Here is a 19994-nt window from a genome sequence, read left to right as displayed (position 1 = left end):
ACATGTGCCTGCACATGTTCCCTGCTCATGAATCGATCTTTGCTGCACTTGTGCCTACGCATGTACCCTGCTCATGAATGGAACTTTGCTGCACATGTGCCTACGCATGTACTCTGTTCATGAATGGAACTTTGCTGCACATGTACCCTCTTCATGAATGGGACTTTGCTGCACATGTGGCTCCACATGTACCCTGCTCATGAATGGAACTTTGCTGCACATGTTCCCTGCTCATGAATCGATCTTTGCTGCACGTGTGCCTATGCATGTACCTTGCTCATGAATGGAAATTTGCTGCACATGTGCCTGTGCATGTACCCTGCTCATGAATGGAACTTTGCTGCACATGTACCCTCTTCATGAATGGAACTTGGCTGCACATGTACCCTACTCATGAATGGAACTTTGCTGCATGTATGCCTGCACACGGGAGCTGAGGTGTCTGTGGGGCTGGTGAGCGTCTCTGACCACTTTGAGGTCCAGGGGAGAGGGCTGAGACATTGTTCACTGGTGTAACTGGAGCTTAGTTATGGCAGTAAATACCATCAGTTGTGACATGATGTGGAGGTCACTGATCCATGCAGGGGTGTGAGTGAGAGGTGGACTGACAGTTGTCACTGGCCAGGGTTTCTCAAAAGGAAATAAATATACCGCCTGAGTCATTCATGCCTCCCCCCTCCTTGGGGCAGCGTCAATTGGGAAAGCAGATGGACAAGGGTCACAAGCAGAGGCAGAGGACTCCAGTTAGAAATGATTACCATAGAGTTCCAGGAGTAAACCTCATCCATCAGTACCAGGATCTATTCAGCCACGGCCTCAACAGAAACACAAGTGGAACTGTTAAAGCTCTTGTGATATAAATCCAAAAGACCCTAAATATCAACATCCTTCTCTCACTCCTGGCAGAATAACAGTCACAAACTACCAGTCACATGCTGCCAAAAGCATTGTTGTCCCCTCACATACTAGTATTCTTGCGCTACCCCTAAGTCTACAACACCCATGAGAGTGGGGTTTCTAGGCAGGTCTTGGGTAATTGTAGAAAGGGGTTGATGTGAAGCATGATTTTTTTTTCAATTTGGCATTTTTGTCTAGTTCCCTATAGTGTTACCCCTTTTGCACATTTACTTTAAATGTAGAGTTTTTTTTTTTATATTAGTGTTGCTTTATATTGAACAGTTGCCTTGTGTCTATTGCTATTGATCAGGATGCTACTCTGAGGTCTGTAGTGGCCAGTTATATTATTATTTATTATGTATATCTAAGGAATGATGGCATCAAATGTTACTCCTCTGTGCTTTCCACCAGCTAACACTATTAAACGAAGAACACCGTGAGATATTGGGCCATTATTTGAGAGGAGTGAGAACCCACCTCAAATAATAATCACATTCCTTGTCCGAGTTAACAGCTGAAGTCCATAACTAAACCTGTGTTCAACTCCCTGGTAGCTGTGGCACAAAGCAGTCAGGCTTATCTTACAGGCAAAGTATAGAGTATGTATACAGCACTCAAACACACCACAAGAAAACTCCCAAACCAATTCAGGGCAATAGAGAATAGTTTAATAAATACAATTATACAAAAACAACAAAAATCCAGTTAGTAGAACAGGAGATATGAGTCTGTAAAGTTTAGCATAAAAATAGAGCTAAAAAGCACTAAGCATCACTTGCGGGTATCTAGTCACGCTAGACTGGGTCAAAGTCAAAGTTCAAGGCTGACCGCGATGGACGGCCGGCTGGATAGAGGGACTACGTTTGTCCCAGTGTAAAGTTTACCTTCTGACATAAAGAGATTTCTGGAGGAAAAAGTGGATGTCGACGAGCTGTTGGTGGGGTGCAATGGCATCGGGGTGCTGGGGAGCAGAGTCCTGGTGCTACCGTCAACGAGGCAGGAAAAGCTCAGAGCGGACAAAGTTGGTAGCCCATGCCCAGGAAGGCCTGGACATCGGTCAGCTACAGATTGGCGTCTGGCTCAGTAAAAACCCCTGTGTTTGAACTTAGAAACTTTTCTGGAAGGTGAATCTCCTTCAGCCGGGCAAACCAGCTAGTTGTATCTGACTGGTGATCCAATATCGACAGCTTCAGCTTTAGAGTGATCCTGGTCTGCAGTCAGTTCTTTAGATAAAAAGTTGGCAGAGAGTTTCTAAGTCCCAGCTCTTGCTCTTTGGAAAAGAGGAAAACATTCTAACACCAGATAGGGCCTCGAGGGCACCACTGGGGGGTCAAGAATGACTCGGCAAGAGCTAACCAGCAGGGACCAGTGCAGATCCAGTTGGAACTGGTCAGCTGGGCTGTCGCAGGGAAAAGGCCCCAGGAGCTTATTGTGTCCCAGTAGCTAACACAGGAGGTCACCCAACTGACCTTTGGAGTCAGTTCCAGGGTCCTGTGTTTATGACAAATAGGTAAAGTCTTCCTTCAGTCTTCAGACAGCCGGGCAGTCCTTCTTCTGATTCTTCAAAGGCCCAAGAGTGTTCAGGGGAATGTTATTTTATACAGAGTGCTAGCCTGTGGGTGCAGTGAAATCCTTATTCGACCCTCTAAACCAGTTCAGGGCTGTTCCTGACTCCCATGGGGTTTAGAGCCAGCCTGACAAGAAGGACAAAAGACAGGCAGGCATATGTGTGAGCTTCATTTGCCAGCTATATGGTAGGCATCCTTCGAACCTCAGGAAGAGGCTGGGCACAGGCCTGTAGGCCATCCTATCAAAGAGGGAAACACCCTCCCCACACCCAAGGCCCTTTGTCTACTATCTGGGGAAAACACATCTCACCACAGGGGAGCCATCAGTAGTAGGTGACAGCTGGGCATTGGCAGAAAAGGTCCTTTGGTTTTAGGCTCAACCAAAACAACTTTCGTAAAGTGTATTTTTCAAAATATTAATGTAAATTCCAACCTTACCATTAAACTGGATTTTAAATTACTATTAAAATGATTCCTTAAATTGGTTTTCCAGCTGTACTCAACATGAATTTAGCCCTTATTCAGTCTAATACTAAACACCAGTGTTATCCTATTGGAAAGCCAGCCTTGGCAAATTGAAAAACGACTTTGAGGGCTTCTCACTGCCAGGACATGTAAAACAATATTTTTTGCCATGTCCTAATTTTAAATACCATGCACCCTGCCTTACTGGTCAGTAAGGTCTGTCTTAGGGGGACTTACAGATTTTAAAAAGGAAGCTTTAGACCTGTCAAAGTGGTGTTTGACAGGTTGAAATGGCAGATTAAAAGTGGACATCCAGGCTGCAGTAGCAGGCATAGAAACCAGTTTTTACAGTGCTACTTTAGTGGGTGGCACAATGAGTGCGGATGCCTACTCACAGTATTTAATTTACAGACCCTACAGACATGTAGTGTCATATACTAGGGACTTACAAATAAAATAAGTGTGCTAATCTGGCGTATTCTAATTTTAACATGCTTGGAAGGGAAAGCCTAGACACTTTACCACTAGTTAACAGGGGTAAAGTGTGCAGAGTCCTATGGCCAACAAAAATGGGTTCAGCAAAAGAAGGCAAACATCTGGGGGAAAAGCATGCAAAAGATGGTCATTTCTGAAAAACATCATATCCAAAAGTTAATGACTTATGTCACTGTTTATTGCTTTTATAAGTAGTTCCTTAATGGTGAAGTCACAAAATTCAGATGGATGGCGTTCAAAGAACAAGTTTGTAATCTGCTGCTTTTTACTTTTTGTTTGAAAATCCTGCAAGACACAAACAGAAGAATTATGTCAAACACCAATCGAATGATAACAATCTCGCAGATATGTCAACAATTTACAGTTTCCCTATGAACAATATGCAATGTAACATTATCCCAAGTATAATACCTTAATGTGCTTGGTAACTATTTGATTATGAGCCAATTGCTTCTAATTTGATTCACCAAGAGAGAAAAACCCTGGACTTCCTCTTTGTCTGAGAGATGGTTTTGTGAATATTGTGCACAGTACAAATTGTTTTACTTACTCATCCAGGCATACATAAATAGGGATATTTACATTAGCTGCAGTGTTAAAATGACCTTTTTATATTGCACATGGAAATTATTTTTGACTTTTCCATATCTAGCTTTCCACGTTCACTTAGCACAAATTTGGAAAATGAAAAGACTAGCCAGTCCCCTGAAGATGCTTCAGACAAAAAAAGAAAGTTTCAAAACACTGGCTGTATCTCTAGTTGTCCAGAAAAGTTCAAGATACACTCTAAGTGCCACTGCAATCACTGTGATGTGAGATGTTCAAAGTTTCAAAACACAGATGCCAATGGTTGGAGGACCCCTATGGATAGGTCCAATTGCATAAATGGGGCAGATGACATTCAGCTCCCTCCAATCATGTCCCAAACAACAGCAGGTGACCACAGAGGCTTGCAACCTTTCTTCCTGAGGTTCTCTAAGTAGAGATGTTAGTACCAGGAAGTCTGGGTATGTTGGTGAACAGTCCCGGATCTCTGCTTCACCTGCTATGAACTGAGGGTGAGCAATACAAACCTTTCTCCGGCAAGAATTATGAGAGTAGAACAGACATTTTAGGGAGCTGGGACACAGATCCGGGCACCATCCAGGAGGTGTTAAGAAGTAAAATGTAGATACCACAGGTCTGGAGGAGCACAGGGAGGGTGGGTGTGTCCCCAAGTACTGGTGCCTAATTAGCAATAGTGGATCCACTCTACAGGGATCAGAGAACCCAGACTGTGGCAGTAAAAGGATGATGGCTAGAATTGTGAAAGTGGGCGAGTAAAACAAAGGGGCAAGTGGCGTAAGTTATTTCTACTAATGGTCAGAAGAGATGGGTAGACAGTATTCTCTCAGTAGGGAGTGGATAAATATCTTTGAGATGAATATGAGTGTAGGTATAAAGAGAGCACCATTCCACTAATTATGGGTTGTGAATGGAAATAGAATATATGTTTGCAAAGCAAAAAAGAAATGGACTCTGGCATTAAAAGAGAGATTTAAAAGAGTGCCCTGGTGTGGAATAGGGCAGAGGCACACATATAAAAACTACCCTGAGTTATACTTTGAATAGGAGCACATGTCCTATAACTAAAATAGTACATGGGGATAATGTGGTGGATTTGCCTCTAGATCCTGCAGCTGATATTGGAATGAAGGACAGTTTGTGTGGTTGTCAGAAACATGGGCACAGATCTTGACACCAAACAAGTAGGCTGGTGAACAGACTATGCCACTAACCTGGTAAATGATACATATTGGACTCACAAGCTGGCACTGCCACAGGTGATAAAGTCTAGGCATTAATACTTATTTCACGCACATCTGCTAATGCTTAAAAGGGAAGAGGGACCAGGTGTAGGAAGCACTGTATTAATCCATTCTTATTACATCAGTAGTACTAGTCCTCATCCACTTTTGCTCTCACTGTAAAGTGGCAGGCCAAGTAGGTGTACAGTACTAGAAACTATACCATATAAAGAGAACAGGAAGATTCATATTCTCCTGTGGCCTGACATTTCACTACCTTATCCAAGGCTAACCTGACACATCACATGTGCCATAAGTGGAGCACTAACAGAAATAATCAATGTGTGTAGAGGAGGCCTAAGCCTTATAAAGCATAACGTAGGACAGCAGGTGAGAAATATACTCCTAATCTAATGTGAGCCTCATGCTTTGCCAATAAGCAGGAGGTCATCGGGTGGATTGCAACAGGAAAGGCAGAAAGAGCTCAAAGTAACATTCTCTTGAGGACCAAAATAGGATCCATATTCCTTTCGAAATCTAGTTTAATTTGTCAAAACAAATGTTCCCTTATGTTTGGAAACCTAAGAATGCATTTGTCACAAATGGCACTGGATATACATTTTCTCATGGTGAAATTCTTCCTTAACTCCTATTTTTTTGTGACGTTGGGAGTCCTACTTTAGCTAAGTGAAGGAACCATTTTTAAGATCTTAATACAGCACATCTCCAGGAAGAAATAATTCTAGGGCATGAGTAATCGTCTTTCTCATCATAAGAGGGTATTTTCACTGACGCCATTTTAAATCACATCGGTGACTCCCCTTTCAGGTCATCAGAGTTGTGCTGAATCTAAGGTGGGTGACTTAGTGACTCTGGAAGAGTAAGGTGTATTGAAGGTGGTATCTAATTCTATCCAGTGGTTGCCTGGCATTTATAGGGGCCCAGGCCTCCTTGCAGATGATCCTAAGGGTGGCAGCCATGATTAGTACAGGTACAAAACCTCGGTATACAGAAGATGCCAGTCGGGGTGCGTTTTCACCTTTTGCCTAAAGCAGACATTGCTATGTGTTTAGTGCAGCTGAGTCACAAGCCTTATTATCATATTATCAACAACAAGAACACCAAATCAGTCAGCGAGCATCCGATAAACACCCACCTCCATCTAAGAACTACTTATGCAAGGAAACGCACAACTAACAGTACCATCTGTATTATTGTGCACATTTTAATCTGGTGGATGCGGCTCAAGTACAGGAAATTGCATTTAATTTGAATTTGTGAATGATGCTCTTGCAATTTGTTTATGATGGTGGCACCATACCAGCGCAAATTTATATTTGAAGACGAAGGGTGCTATGCTATATTTTTTTAGGTCTCACCTGGCGTTGCAGCGCAAAACGCTGCTCGCTAGGCGAGAGATTTTGTGGGAAAGTAGATTTGAGAAGGGGACTTGAAGCCCCGCCCCTCATTTCATTGGCTGGCATCACCGTTTATGCTTAACGGTGGCCTGCCATTGGAAATGAGGGTTTTTTGGTGACGCCTTTTCGTCCGGCCGATCCGGACTGGTTTGTCTGCTTTGCTGCTGTCACAAAGCACTTTCTTATCTTTATGGGGCCATGTGTTTCTAATTAGCGTGGAGGAGCGCACTGCTTCCGACCTCTCAAAGGAAAAAATCTTGGTTTCGTCAAGATTTTTTTCCTTTGAGAGGTCGGGGGAAGAGTGCGCCTCCACGCTAATTAGAAACACATGGCCCCATAAAGATAAGAGATCGATGCTTGTTTTATTACCTTTTCTTTCACCCGCAGTTAAATGCCAGCGTCTACGAAATTACAATGGAAACAAACTATGTGCATCTTTTCCAATAAAGTGTATAAAGAATTAATAGCTGGGACCCAAAGGTAATTTCGGGAGCCCACCACTGACGCAAGATGCAGAGAGTACCAACTGCCAGTCTTGATTGTATTGTAGCCTATGCGTCCACTTACTACTCCTTTGCGGGTCGAAGAGGCGCTAACCAACCCGCGTGGATAGGTCTTCAAACTGCGGGGCACCTGCTGCACCCAGGGTCAGCGGTTGCATTCCCTCCCGGGCGACACAAATGCCTACCAAGTACTTGTTAATGAAGATGGCTTGAAAGCGTGGCCCTGACTATTAGGCGCGTATTTATTCAAGCAGTCTTTATTTGCATGCAACTTTAAAATGAGTTAAAAAAGGATGGATAGTGTGATCCTGAGAGCCAGGGGAGCAGGGGTCAGTGAGTGAGGTGGCAGGGTCAAAGAGTGACGTGCATAAGAAGAACTCTATATTCTGTAGCTCTTTTACTTTTTCACCTTCAGGCAATTGCACATTAAATAACACCCACGGCTATGTTGAACATTAAATGCAAATTAAATTAATCACTGGGAAAAGCACTTTTTTAGGTAATGAAACCTTGATGAATGCAATCAGTGGTGATGGGTGTGTGAGAGTCACAGAATCGAGTCCTGGTTGATGCAGTGGGGAATAGTTACTGACCAGGGCTACAAGGCCCCTGTCCATGGCAGGAAGCACTGTGAATATGTGTTCCACAGTCAAACTGCAGCAAAATGAGTGAGTGGTTAAGGTCCTTGGAGAGGATGCGGCCAAACGGCTAGAGCAGTTGACCTCAAAACTGGGGAACTCCGTTCGAATCACGGCAGGGATGCTCAACCGCCTGTGATTCTGGGCAAATCACTAAATCTCCCTCTGACTAACAAAAATGAATGTGTCCTTGTGTAACACAAATAGTGCTCATGTAAAGCCCTCTGATACCTTCGGGTCTAGTTTGTGGTATATAAAACTGCAAAAAAGGTACAACAAAAGTTTTCAAAGTATATATTTTATTAATAGTAATCAGACTTACCTAGTACTTACTTTACCTCTGAGAAAGAATACATTGATCGCTGCGAAGCTTTCAATTAAAGGCCATACTGGCTCCCAAGCAGCCTTTACATTGGGGATTAATCAGTTGCACACATTTATATTTCTTTCAGCTAGCATGCTCCGGGGCGAGAGGCACCTCAGGGTCCACATTAACCATTCAGGGACAGGACTGTTGCTTTTTTTTTTAAAGTATGGAAACTGCTCTTGTAAAATTAAAAAAATAGAATGGGCATGTCAGTCACCACAGATCCAGTCCAGTTCAATCTCTGTTTACATTTAGATTTTCGTTGCTAGTATCAAGGCCAGTGGCGGCCAGCAACATTAAAACATGGTGAGCTGCGATGCTCAAAACACTCCTCATATATGTTGCACTTGCTAGCACGCAGGCTCAGATCTCTCTTTTTGTCCTGGTGCTCACCTTGGCGGTGGCTCTGGCAGAAAGGGAAGGACCCCCCCGTGCAACACAAAACCAACCAGGAATGGTTGGAGCAGACAAATAGAGCGCTCGTTTTGTGGGTGGGGCCTGTGGCTGCAATCCCTCGGCTGTTTCTCAGCCCTGGATTGCTAGTTCTCAAGTGCGCATGTCAGATTGGTCAGCTGTTGACAGCTGGCCAATATGACATTCGCCCTGGCAGAGAATGAAGTAATAGTGCACTTGCACTAATCAGCCACGTCCCCTGCCCTTGCGCTTTAACAACACGAGCCTGCTATACAGTATAATAAAATGGTATTTATTACCATTTTATTAATGTGTGTACCTGCTGCGCTCACAGCAGGCGGGGCGATGCTCCTCCGCCATAACGTAGAAGCAGCCGCTGATCAAGGCCCATGTCAACCTGGCTGCACTGAGCCCCAGCAAAAAGATGATGAGACGGAGGACTGCCCCCCCTCACCAACTTTTCTTACACGCTTTGTGTCTAAGGCTTTGGAGGGATTAGCCAGTAGAGGCGAAAAAATAGCCTGCAGGTATCATTGGGGGTGCAGGCACACTTGCACCAAGGCCCAAGTGTGAGGGAGAACAAATAAACCGCAATTATCTTTTTTTACTATCCTACTTTGCTTACATTATGACCCAGTGCACCCTTCGAGGGCCAGTGTTGTTTTGGGCCTCGGAGCAATGGCCCGGGGGAAAGGACCTTAGTTTTGGTCTCAAAGAAACAGTGGTGAGGGGCTAGGGCAATAGGTCTTGCATTTACGCGAGTTTGAGCTATTGGCATTGTAAATGACAATGTTTTATTTATGTTTCAAAAACCAAAACATAAATAAAAAGCATTTTCTTTTACAATGCCAATAGCTCAAACTCACTTAAATGCGAGACTTATTGCATTGAAAAAACTTGTTCTAGGGATGTTGGTCAACGTGCCCAAGGAACGGAATGATTTATGTAAACGTATTGTGTAAATGTGGTACTGGGAACTCCTATTTCCTTATCGCACTATTCTGGAGGATATGTATGTCAATGTTTTATAAGTAAGGGATCCATGTGATGGAGACACATTTCCATGGCTGGCTTCTTCCTTTGCCACTTCATGTGTTTTTTGTTCGGGCTAAGTCACTAAGGTTAAGCAACAGCGGTAGCCCTGTACAGAGGTTAACCTGTAGGGTGCAGGAGGACCGGGCGTGCATCTTCCAGCTCTGGGCTATTCCTGCAGTAGCTCAGTTTGGTTTGCTAAAGCCAGAAGGAGCTACCTTCTATAAAGGATTTGCACAGTACACAATACAATAAACGTTCAAGTACTGTCAACAGGAGGCTCGCTGTGCATGGTGGTTGGTAGAGTCTGCAGGTCTTTACAAAACAAAAATGTAAAATTGACATGGTGAATGAAGGGGTGATTTTTTAAAAGTACTTCAAGGCAGTGCTTAATTTGAGCAGCTGGTTTCCAGTAATTGTCAACAATGGCACTTATGACACTCTACCCACCCCACTGCTCTGGCTTTGCCCAGCATCCCCACCGCAAACTCGGCCCCAAACTCCCCCTACACTGGTACATCCATAAGCCAGCATTCCTACAGGACCCCTCACGTCGAACCTCACCGCCTCTCCCCCTACAGCACACAACATCCCCCCGTCGCACCCCTTCTCTACTTCCCCCTTACAGCGGATCACTACAATAAAAAACAGCCATTCTTCGGATCACCTCACTTCTCGTCACACAAGCACAGTCTTGTAACCCCCCCTCACCTATCTACAGACCAGGTGAGGAATAAGTCAACTCTGGCTCCTGACACTAGACTTGAGGTGATATTACTAGCCCTACTTCAATTAGAGAAGACATCCAAACGCTTCACGCCCTTACCCGGACACAACGAAACCGAAACGCGAAATTATTCCAACAATCACATGCTAGCTCCACATCAAAGAAACCCCTTAGATGGAAAACAATACCTGACCCCAATGCCTTAACCCGCCCGTTCCGAATAAAAAAAAAAACACTCTCACAGCAAGATCTTACCTCTCTACTACATTCCTACGCACCCCCAACTCAGCCCCCCTCCTCTGCGCACACAGACAACACACCGATATCATTGTCTATCCAAGCCATCCATTCGAAACCCTGAGCTAGTAGACCCATTACTAGACATATCATTGAAATAAGCCTCAAGAAAGTTCCCATCTTACAAGACCACAACACTATACCCGCTAAGGCACGGCTAAAATGTATCCTACTAAACTGTAGGTCGGCTGCGCGTCATGCGCTCAGATAGCAGACCTCATACTAAACAACAAACCTGACCTTACAATCTTAACGGAAACATGGCTAAACGATTCATCTGCACCCATCCTAGACATACTAGTCCCACCCAACTATCACATCACAAGACTAGACAGAATTGACAGGCTTGGAGGCGGTATTGCCTGCATACACCGGAACTACCTCTCCGTGAAACCTCTCACCTCCCCGGTTTTCTCTTCCTGTGAATACTTACATCTTGAAATCTCTAATAATAACACCCCAATATGCTCACTTCACTCACTTTACCATCCACCAGGAAACAACCTTACCTTTATTGAACACATAATGGACATCCTAGCCACAAACGCCAATCTCCAGAACAAGCAGATATTCCTTGGGGATTTCAACCTCCACTGGAATGATCCGGACGACCCGGAGGTCAATAGCCTCAAAGCCTTCTTGACTGACCTTAACCTATCCCAAATTTGTGACAGCCCAACACATGAAAAAGGATCAACCCTAGATCTGGTAATCTCCAAAGCGGACTCCACCCAGCTGGCATCAATCCCCCCTTGTGACTGGTCCGGCCATCACATCATCACTTTCTATATCAACGAAGTAGTTAAACCACGCCATGTCCAACCCAAGAGAACAAAAGTCTGGAAGAGAAACCTAAAAAATATCAATCCTTCCTCACTTGCAACCGCTTGCCCCATCTTAACACCCCCATCTGACAGTTCTCATGAAGTAGACGATCTAACCAATCACTACTTCCAATCCATGAACATATCACTAGACAATTTAGCCCCACTACAATTGAAAAGTATCTCAAACAAAGTCTCAAACCCATGGTATGACGGTAGGTTAAATGATGACAGAAGAGCACTAAGAACAATTGAATTTAATGGAGAACAGCTCTTCCTCCCTTCACCTCAAATTACTCAGAAGCATGAGAAACGCCTATTATAGAAAAATCAGACGCTCAAAAATCGACTTCATCAGCAATCAATTGAAACAATCCAAGAATCGTCCCAAAAGACTTTTTGAAATAATTAAAGCGAAAACTAAGGGTGTCGCCCACTCACCTCAAGTTAATTCAGAAACACTCCCTAACTGCGAGGCATTCGCGTCCTATTTCACAACAAAAACAGAAAACATAAAGACAGACCTATTAAAAGACCTATATGCCCTCACCAACCCTCACATGATTGCCTCAGGGATCCCCTGCAGGAATCCGCTTAGTTGTTCTGCAAAGCTCGACCCCAAAAACAATGCAGACTGGTCCTCATTCAACCTCTACAGCGAAGAAACTATTCTGAAAACGCTTACGGCCTTAAATCCCTCCAATCACTTCGCCGATCCACTCCCAGCTTCCCTCCTAAAATATTTCATACCGAAGTTAGTGCTGCTTTGGACCAGGATAATAAACACCTCTCTGCTTCAAGGGGCCAGTTCCGATATCCTCAAAGCTGGTCAGGTCTCCACCATTTTAAAGAAACCATCAGCTGACCCAGCTGACCTAAATAACTATCGCCCCATATCCAACATCCCTACCCTGGCCAAACTACTTGAAAAATGTGTTCACACACAACTTACCCACCACATTGATCATTTCAACCTGCTCAACAAATTCCAATCGGGCTTTCGATCAGGGCACAGTACAGAATCCGCCATGACCCACATAATAGATGATGCATTAAAGATACTGGACCAAAACAAAGCTTGTCTTCTAATCCTACTGGACCTATCCTCCGCCTTCGACACCGTCAAACATGACAGTCTTTTAGACCTCCTGAAACATAGAATGGGGCTAACAGGAACAGTTCTCACCTGGTTCACTTCCTTCCTTCAAAACAGAACACAAAGTTTCAAGACCAATCAATCTTTATCCAAACCTACGCCTGTCACTTTAGGAGTACCCCAAGGTTCCTCCCTCTCCCCGACACTCTTCAGCTCGTTCATGCAACCACTCACAGAGCTTCTCAACTCTGCAAAGGTCCAATATCACATGTACGCAGATGACATATAACTCTACATTAAGGTACACTCACTAGAGGACATAAAAATCCCTCAACTCTACGCTCCAAAAAACGCAGACATGGCTGGCAAATAACCATTTAAAATTAAACACCCTAAAAACAGAATTCCCCCTAATAGCCCCACCCAACCAAACAACCACCATCATGGAATGGATGAAGCACCTAACAGCACTAGACGGCCAACCGCTCATGATCGATTCTGCCAAATCGCTAGGTATAACTCTGGACAATAAGCTAAATATGCAGAAACACATCGGTGCAGCAACAAAAGGAGCAACTTTCCAAATAAACACCCTAAGAAGACTGAAACCCTTCATACTCACAAATGACTTTAAACAGGCAGTCCAAACTCAAGTAATCCCCAGAGTGGAATATGGGAGTATCGCTCTCTGCGGCCTTCCCAGCCCCACTAAGAGCATCAATCAATGCAGCCACCAGACTAATCACAGGTTCCAAAAGAAACTGTAACATCTCCCCGGACTTCTGTGCCCTTAACTGGCTACCCTTTGAGGCCAGAATCCATTTGAAAATTGCCTGTATGACACACAAGGCTTTGCATCACAAAATGCCATGATACCTTGTAAAACTAGTACCATCGGGCGGCGACAGAACTAACAGGAGTGCATATAACCTTCTTTTGAAACCTCAACGCTTTAAAAAAAGAAAACTTATAGCCGCTCCTTCTCGGGAATGGCCCTACAGGATTTGGAATGCCTTACCCCCAAAAACAAGACAGAACCCTCACGCAGCATCCTTTAAAAAGTAAGTTAAATCGATTCTCCTTACAAAATTCACTTGATCTATTTGTGGCAGGATGGTAGATATGTGCTATGTTGGAACAGTTACCGTTTGTTTGACATATTATAAGCAATATTATTTTCGTATGTATATGCCTATGTATCGTTTGTCCATTTCCCCTCTTTCCTGTAGCTGTTGTAAAGCGCTCTGATACCCGCAAGGGTCTGGTCCGCGCTATATAAAACCTTCAAACAAACAAACAAACAAAACAAACAGTCTGCCATATGGTGGCGCTGTCTGTTTAATTTAGAGATACGCTAAAAAGCCATTCATTTTAGAGATCACCAGCCACCACTGATCTTCTGCCATGCTAGATTTTGCTCAGTTTTCTTAGCCAGAGAGTTTCTCCCTTTTGGTTTAATGTTGTAAAATTTAAGGAGTTGATCCATTGTTTGAACAAGTAGCAAATCATTTAAGACTCTGATCTAAAAATTAAAGAACCACTTCTTTCTCTCCCTTTCTCACACACACACACCATTCCCATTCTCCGACCCCCAACTGAACAATTTAATGGAAAGTGCAGTGAGATCTCGAAAGGCTGTGGGCAGTATCCATACAGGTGGGCCAATCTAGTGAAGGGTGTAGGCAGCATCAATGGTGATAGTGGGAGGCGACATCCTCAGAAAAAAATATAAGCACTGCTTGAAGGGTTGACACTACCATGTTGACCAAAGCATCTGGACTTCACCTTTTACAGAAAGTATAATTAAGCACTAGTATTGGACAAAGTTTTCTTTTTTAACATTTTTTAATAATTCACTTTTAAATTCGTATTATTTTAACTTACTTTTATGTTTATGTTTATATGTTTGTATAATGCTCGAATGCCGAGGCGTCTTGGCGCTGTGAGTGTGGTGACAAAAAGAGGCCAAAATAGTATAGCCTATGTAGCTGCAAAAAGCTTGGTTTTCAGGTTCTTTCTGAAAAGCTGCAGGTTGGATTGAAACCTCATAGCTTGAGGCAGCTTGTTCCAAAGTTTAGCTGCACAGAGTGTGATTGCTCGGCCACCCCAGCTTTCTCGTCTTATCTTTGGCACATTGACAAGACCTTGAGTGGCCGATCTGAGGGTACGTAAGGGAACATACGGTACAAAAAGTTTCTGAAGATCATCCGTAGTACCTCCGTAAATTGCCTTGTGCACAAGTGTTAGGGATTTTAACTCTATACGCTGTTTAATAGGCAACCAATGAAGGGATCTAATTCCCTCTGAGGTGGGCTGTCCCCTAGGAATGCCAAATAACAGCCTAGCAGCAGCGTTTTGTAGTAACTGAAATTTCTGCAATTGAAATTTATCGATCCCTAAAAACAGACCGTTGGAATAATCCAATTTTGAGAGGAACAGAGCCACCATCACTGTTTTTTGTAACTCCTGAGGTATGAAAGGAAAGACCTTCCTCAGAGTCTTCAGGAGAAAAAAACATGCAAACGTAAGGCTGTTGACCTGTGCACCAAAATTCAACTTATTGTCAAAAAGAATACCTAGGTTTCTGACCTTCTCCACTATGGATGAACATTCTCCTGCCTGACGCGGCCACCAGGATTGATTCCACAGGGGCGAACCCGACCCAAACTCCATCACCTCTGTCTTGTCAGTGTTTATTTTCAGATAGTTCTGACCCTGTAATTTCCTCTAGGGTTTGATTAACATTATGGCTAGAATAAAGTTAATATAATACGATTTAATATATAATAACAATTTAAAATGAAGTTAGGACTAGAATCATAGTCAGAAATAAGTTACCTTTTAAAATTCAATTTGGTGGAATTTAGGACTAGTGTTAATATTTATTACATTGGATATAATTCAATACAGTGTAGGTCAATTTATAATGTCGGTGAGGCTTAGTGTTGGTTAAATGTAATATGATATAACTTATTTCAATTTGAATTAACTTTAATTTGGGTGAAAGTGTTAAGATTAGGAGTAACGCTACAGGTTCAATTTGTTGGCATGTCGAAGTGATGGTGAAGAACTAATGGTAGGAAGAGTAAACAGTGGTCGAGTAATGACTTGAATCTGTGTCAGGCTGCTTCATAGGATTTATTTCAACACAAAATAGAATATTTCTTCAGGGTATTAAGTAGGGATAAGATAAATTACCAGGTAGAGCAGACCTCTGAAAGAGAGGCAGGAAGCCTTCAAGCACAGCACGAATTCGAGTCACTGAAATAAATAAATAGAAACACGATTCACATCAGTGCAAAGAAAAGAGAAAATACAAGACTTTATGTCCATTTTTCACATGGTTAAATGAGTGAACCTGTGCCATTGTCCTACCATGTGAGTTGCATGCACATCATTTAAGGGTAAACGCTGACAGTAACAACATCAGTGAAGATTGCATCAAACCATTGACAAGATGAACACAATTACACTTTTCTTGAAACTGATGATGTACCACCCTGAAAACACCTGGATGTAAAAACCAGCTAAGTACTTTTCTATTACGCTCTTTCCTTATTCTAGGGTGAATATGTTTAGATAATTCTGGTTAATCACTATACAAACTACTGTTAGATGAAGGCATGTATTTTTTAAGCTTTCTATGTGAGTATTTAATCTTTTCTTCAACCTTATGTTTTCCTGTCGATATTTTCCAATTCCATATAACTCTTTTTCAGCCTTTCTTACTTGCAAACATATTAATCACCAATCATAAGTTTTCTCTGCTCCCTGTACTGAAACTCCTCCCAAGATATTGTCTGAAATGTCGCCACTCTGCTGTCTGGACCCTATTCATGCTTCTTCATCCCTTTGAAGCATTTAACAGTGTGAATCAATCTGCTCTTGTAAGTGCTCTCTATTACTACCAGACCCGGGTACAGTCCCTTTGTGGTTTGCATGTTACCCCTTTGACAGCATCTCTTGGTTTCTGTACTCCTTGCCTCAATGTTCTGTTCTTGTCACCCCCATCCCCTATTGACAACTTTACACTGACACTATTGCGTGGTTTAGAAATAGGTGGTATTGCGAAATCCTTCAACTTTTTTGTTGATTTCTGATGGAAGTGGTAAAAGGAGAGCAGAACTCATCAGTGGAATTTCCTCCCCCCTACTATATCGATGAGGAGGTAAATTCCACAGGCCTACTCTGCACATTTCAAATTTAACAAAAATTGATGTTACTTTTTGGACTGATTTCTTATGAAATAATATTACCATCGCTTGAGCTGTCCACCACATCTGTAAATGTCTATTTGCTGGCAACTCATTCCCTAAAAATGTGTGCTATTGATCACAATGCCCATGTTCTGAACAATGTTGTTTGTTTTCAAGTGCTCCTGTGTCCAACACTGTTCTGAGTATCTTAAAAGTCGTTTATGCAGGTTCTCAATCCCATAAGACATCTTACTCGTAACCATGTTAATCTTTACTAGATCGATAGAGCAAACCTCATGAAATGAAAGTATTCAAATAGTACGACATTTAAGCCCCATAATCCTCACCATCAAACACTGAAGTCTTTCTGACTGAGTGATGATTACCCTCTACTTCAGTCCATCAGAAAGGCTTTTCTCAGTAAGGAATCACTCATAGGAGGCGGCTCTCCATCAGTTGGTTCACTAAGGTGGCTTTTAAAGGATGCTTTACCAAGTCCCAGTGAATAGGACTGTGTGCATAGCGTAGACTCCAGTTCTCCTGATTGCCCTGAACTAGGCATGTCCTTAGAAAACACGAGCATGCCTTTTCTCAGTGACTACCTCACACATGCTCAATCAGCCTTATTTCCACTGCTAGACTGGGGTAATATATTTGTTGGTGGTATGGTCTGTCAATATTGCAAGAAGGTCAGTTCATGTGCATACTTGCATGAGAATTTGTAGTAGTCAATGGACAGCTGATATCACTGAACCATGTTCACATGAAGCTATGGTTAGGTACTAGGGACGTAATTACGATAGCGTTCAGTCAGACCGCCAACAACCATCGCAGCGGGCATGAGACCGTCTGACAATGATTTGGTGATCCCATCTGCCCAATTAGGATGAGAGCATCGTGCAGGCAGTTGGAAAGTGCTTTTTAGGTCTCGCCTAGGCAGCGCTTGCGCTGTCTTATTAAGACATGCAGTATATACTATAGCAGGGAAGCTTCATTTAAGCTCCGCCCACTCTCTGCCCATCTTTTTCATTGGCTTGTGTTCCAAATGCTGCCTTCCTATTTGTTGTAGGCTTCTAAGTCCCTCCTTATGACGACCATGTCGTCATTTGTGTCCTTCCAGGGCTACCTGCCCCTTTACTGGACAGACTACTTTCCTCCCGTGTCCCCCCTCCCGCAGCCCGATGCCTTCTTGCAGGACCCCCACCCTTCATGCCTTGTTGCACCACGCACTCCGTTTGTAATGCACTAGGACTCGCGTAAATGCGAGTCCTATTGCATTGCCAAAGCTTGTTGATAAACACGTTTAGCTCCTGGCACAGCATGCGATGGCCACGCCTCCCATATGCGCATTGCAGCCTCTGGTTTCTTTCTGGTTCTCTTCAACTATGATAGGTAAGAGAGCGGAAGGTACCAAGATAAGGCTGCAGTGGGGGCGGCCAGATTGGGACAAGGGAGCGCGTCACCGCCAGGCAGGTTACGTTATACCACACCCCTCTTTGTGTGAGCCGAAGACACGGCTGCACAACAGAGTGACGCATCCTTTTTACCCACAAAAATGGCTGGACCACCCCCTCAGGATGGTTGGAACCGGGTGATTAGCTGGCACACGCACGGTGCGCCATATGACCCTGGGTTTTTACGAGTTGTTCGGAGCTTTGTGGTGCCTGTTGTAGTTAGCGCAGCACCTCACGTGCTCCTCTTCAGTGTGATGCACCTCACGCGCTCCTCTTCAGTGCACTGCACCTCACGTGCTCCTCTTCAGTGCGCTGCACCTCACGCGCTCCTCTTCAGTGCAATGCCTTCTCGTAGCCCCAGATAGCATAGCGCTCTCCCCGGTAGGTGAAGCCAGGGACCCGGGCGTAGACTGTCCGTCCTACCAGTAGTGCGGGGGCTGCGGGGGCGACAGCTCAGAGTCTTCAATATGTATCTGGGAGGGCGGAGGCGGTACAGCATCACGCGCCCCCCACTTTCAGGGTCTAACAAGCACTCACTTCCTTGCAGCATGCTCGGCTGATTCAGCTGGTTTATTGTTTCCTCCAGCTGATTAGCCTGGACTGACCGTCCCTTTAAATAAGCAATCAAAAAAGTGAGCCCCGCATCTCTCGGTTATGTGGCACTCGCCGTGGCCGTGGGACATCACTCAAATAAACAAACAGCAAGAGCGCCTATGCAGCTGCACTTGGATCTGGCGGCTGTTGTTGCTTTTCAGGGCACCTGTGTGTCACCGTTAATTTGTCCCAAGCAAGCTGTAGTTTGTTTTCTGTGCCTGCTAAGACACTGTGCTCTTCAGCCTGATCAGGTAGCGCGGCGCAGAGTGTTCTTGTGACCTGCGACAATTGGGGCAGAGCCCTATCACACGGCTCTCCCTCGCTGTTGTCTCCAATGCAGCCAGCACTCTGACAACAGCGTGATTAATGGTATTAAGGTCACACATCAGTTCCAGGGCTGGCTGCCCTTATGTTGTGAGATTGACAACTGAGTGTCAACAACCTTTAAGTTTTGGTACCCTGACACCTCTGGGTACGTTTGCGGGAGGGGGCTGTGTCATGTCCGGTGAGGTGCACACTTACGACCCGGGCTGCTTACACACAAAGTCCCGCCAGGACAGTATTATAGCAGCCCCACTGATGAATTCTGGTTAAAGGCCGGCGCCGGTAATTATTAAATAGGGCAATGCATTACCAGTACATCTTTGTCATTTCCCATGGGTGATGACGTACCCTGCTGCTGATCCCCATTATAGAGGAGGCAGGATGCTGCTGGAGCAGCTTCGGGCCATCACATTAAGTGCTGATCTCTATTACGGGGTGGTCACTTACCGACACATTGATGTCTGCTATAGCCCTGGTGGCACCCGGTGCGACAATCATTTTTGGCGCCCCACCTCATGACCGCCTCCTCGGATTTTCTCACTACCACCTGGCAAAAGTGCCCCTAATCTCTCCAATCATACGTTATTACTGAACACAGCGCCACCCCTGAGGTCAGTGCCCCCTTCCACACGTCAGCGCCCAGTGCGGCCGCACCAGTCGCACTGCCCTAAAGCCGGCCCTGATATCTGCAGAAACCTGGGCCAGCTAATCCTCACAAACGGCTGGAGTGCAAGTGAAGTGAGGTGTTCATCACCCAACCTACCTGGATAGTGTTCTTCGCATGGCAACTGGTTAGCAGCAGATCTAATCTTAGGGACGGGGTGAACATACTATTTGGAACGATTATGATGTTTCAAGCAATACAATAGCATTTATGAATGACAAAGGTCAGCCGTTG

General features: G+C 44.2%; 1 protein-coding gene across 23 annotated transcripts in view; it reads right to left on the bottom strand.

Moving 5' to 3' along the window:
* Window positions 1-1543: 1543 nt before the first annotated feature.
* Window positions 1544-19994, bottom strand: part of TMEM40 (transmembrane protein 40) — a 270106-nt gene continuing 251655 nt past the window's right edge. For all 23 annotated transcript variants that reach the window (XM_085624612.1, XM_085624616.1, XM_085624620.1 and 20 more), the window contains 2 exons: window positions 15727-15789; window positions 1544-3710 (listed from right to left, as the gene is read on the bottom strand). In XM_085624612.1, the coding sequence (XP_085480738.1) occupies window positions 3691-3710; window positions 15727-15789 (83 nt within the window). In that variant the 3' untranslated portion in view covers window positions 1544-3690. The remainder of the gene's footprint in view (window positions 3711-15726; window positions 15790-19994) is intronic.

The sequence above is a fragment of the Triturus cristatus genome, chromosome 9 (assembly GCF_964204655.1).
Source record: "Triturus cristatus chromosome 9, aTriCri1.1, whole genome shotgun sequence".
NCBI lineage: Eukaryota > Metazoa > Chordata > Amphibia > Caudata > Salamandridae > Triturus > Triturus cristatus.
The sequence above is the reverse complement of the archived record's forward strand: the minus strand, read 5'-3'. Positions and strand labels throughout refer to the sequence as shown.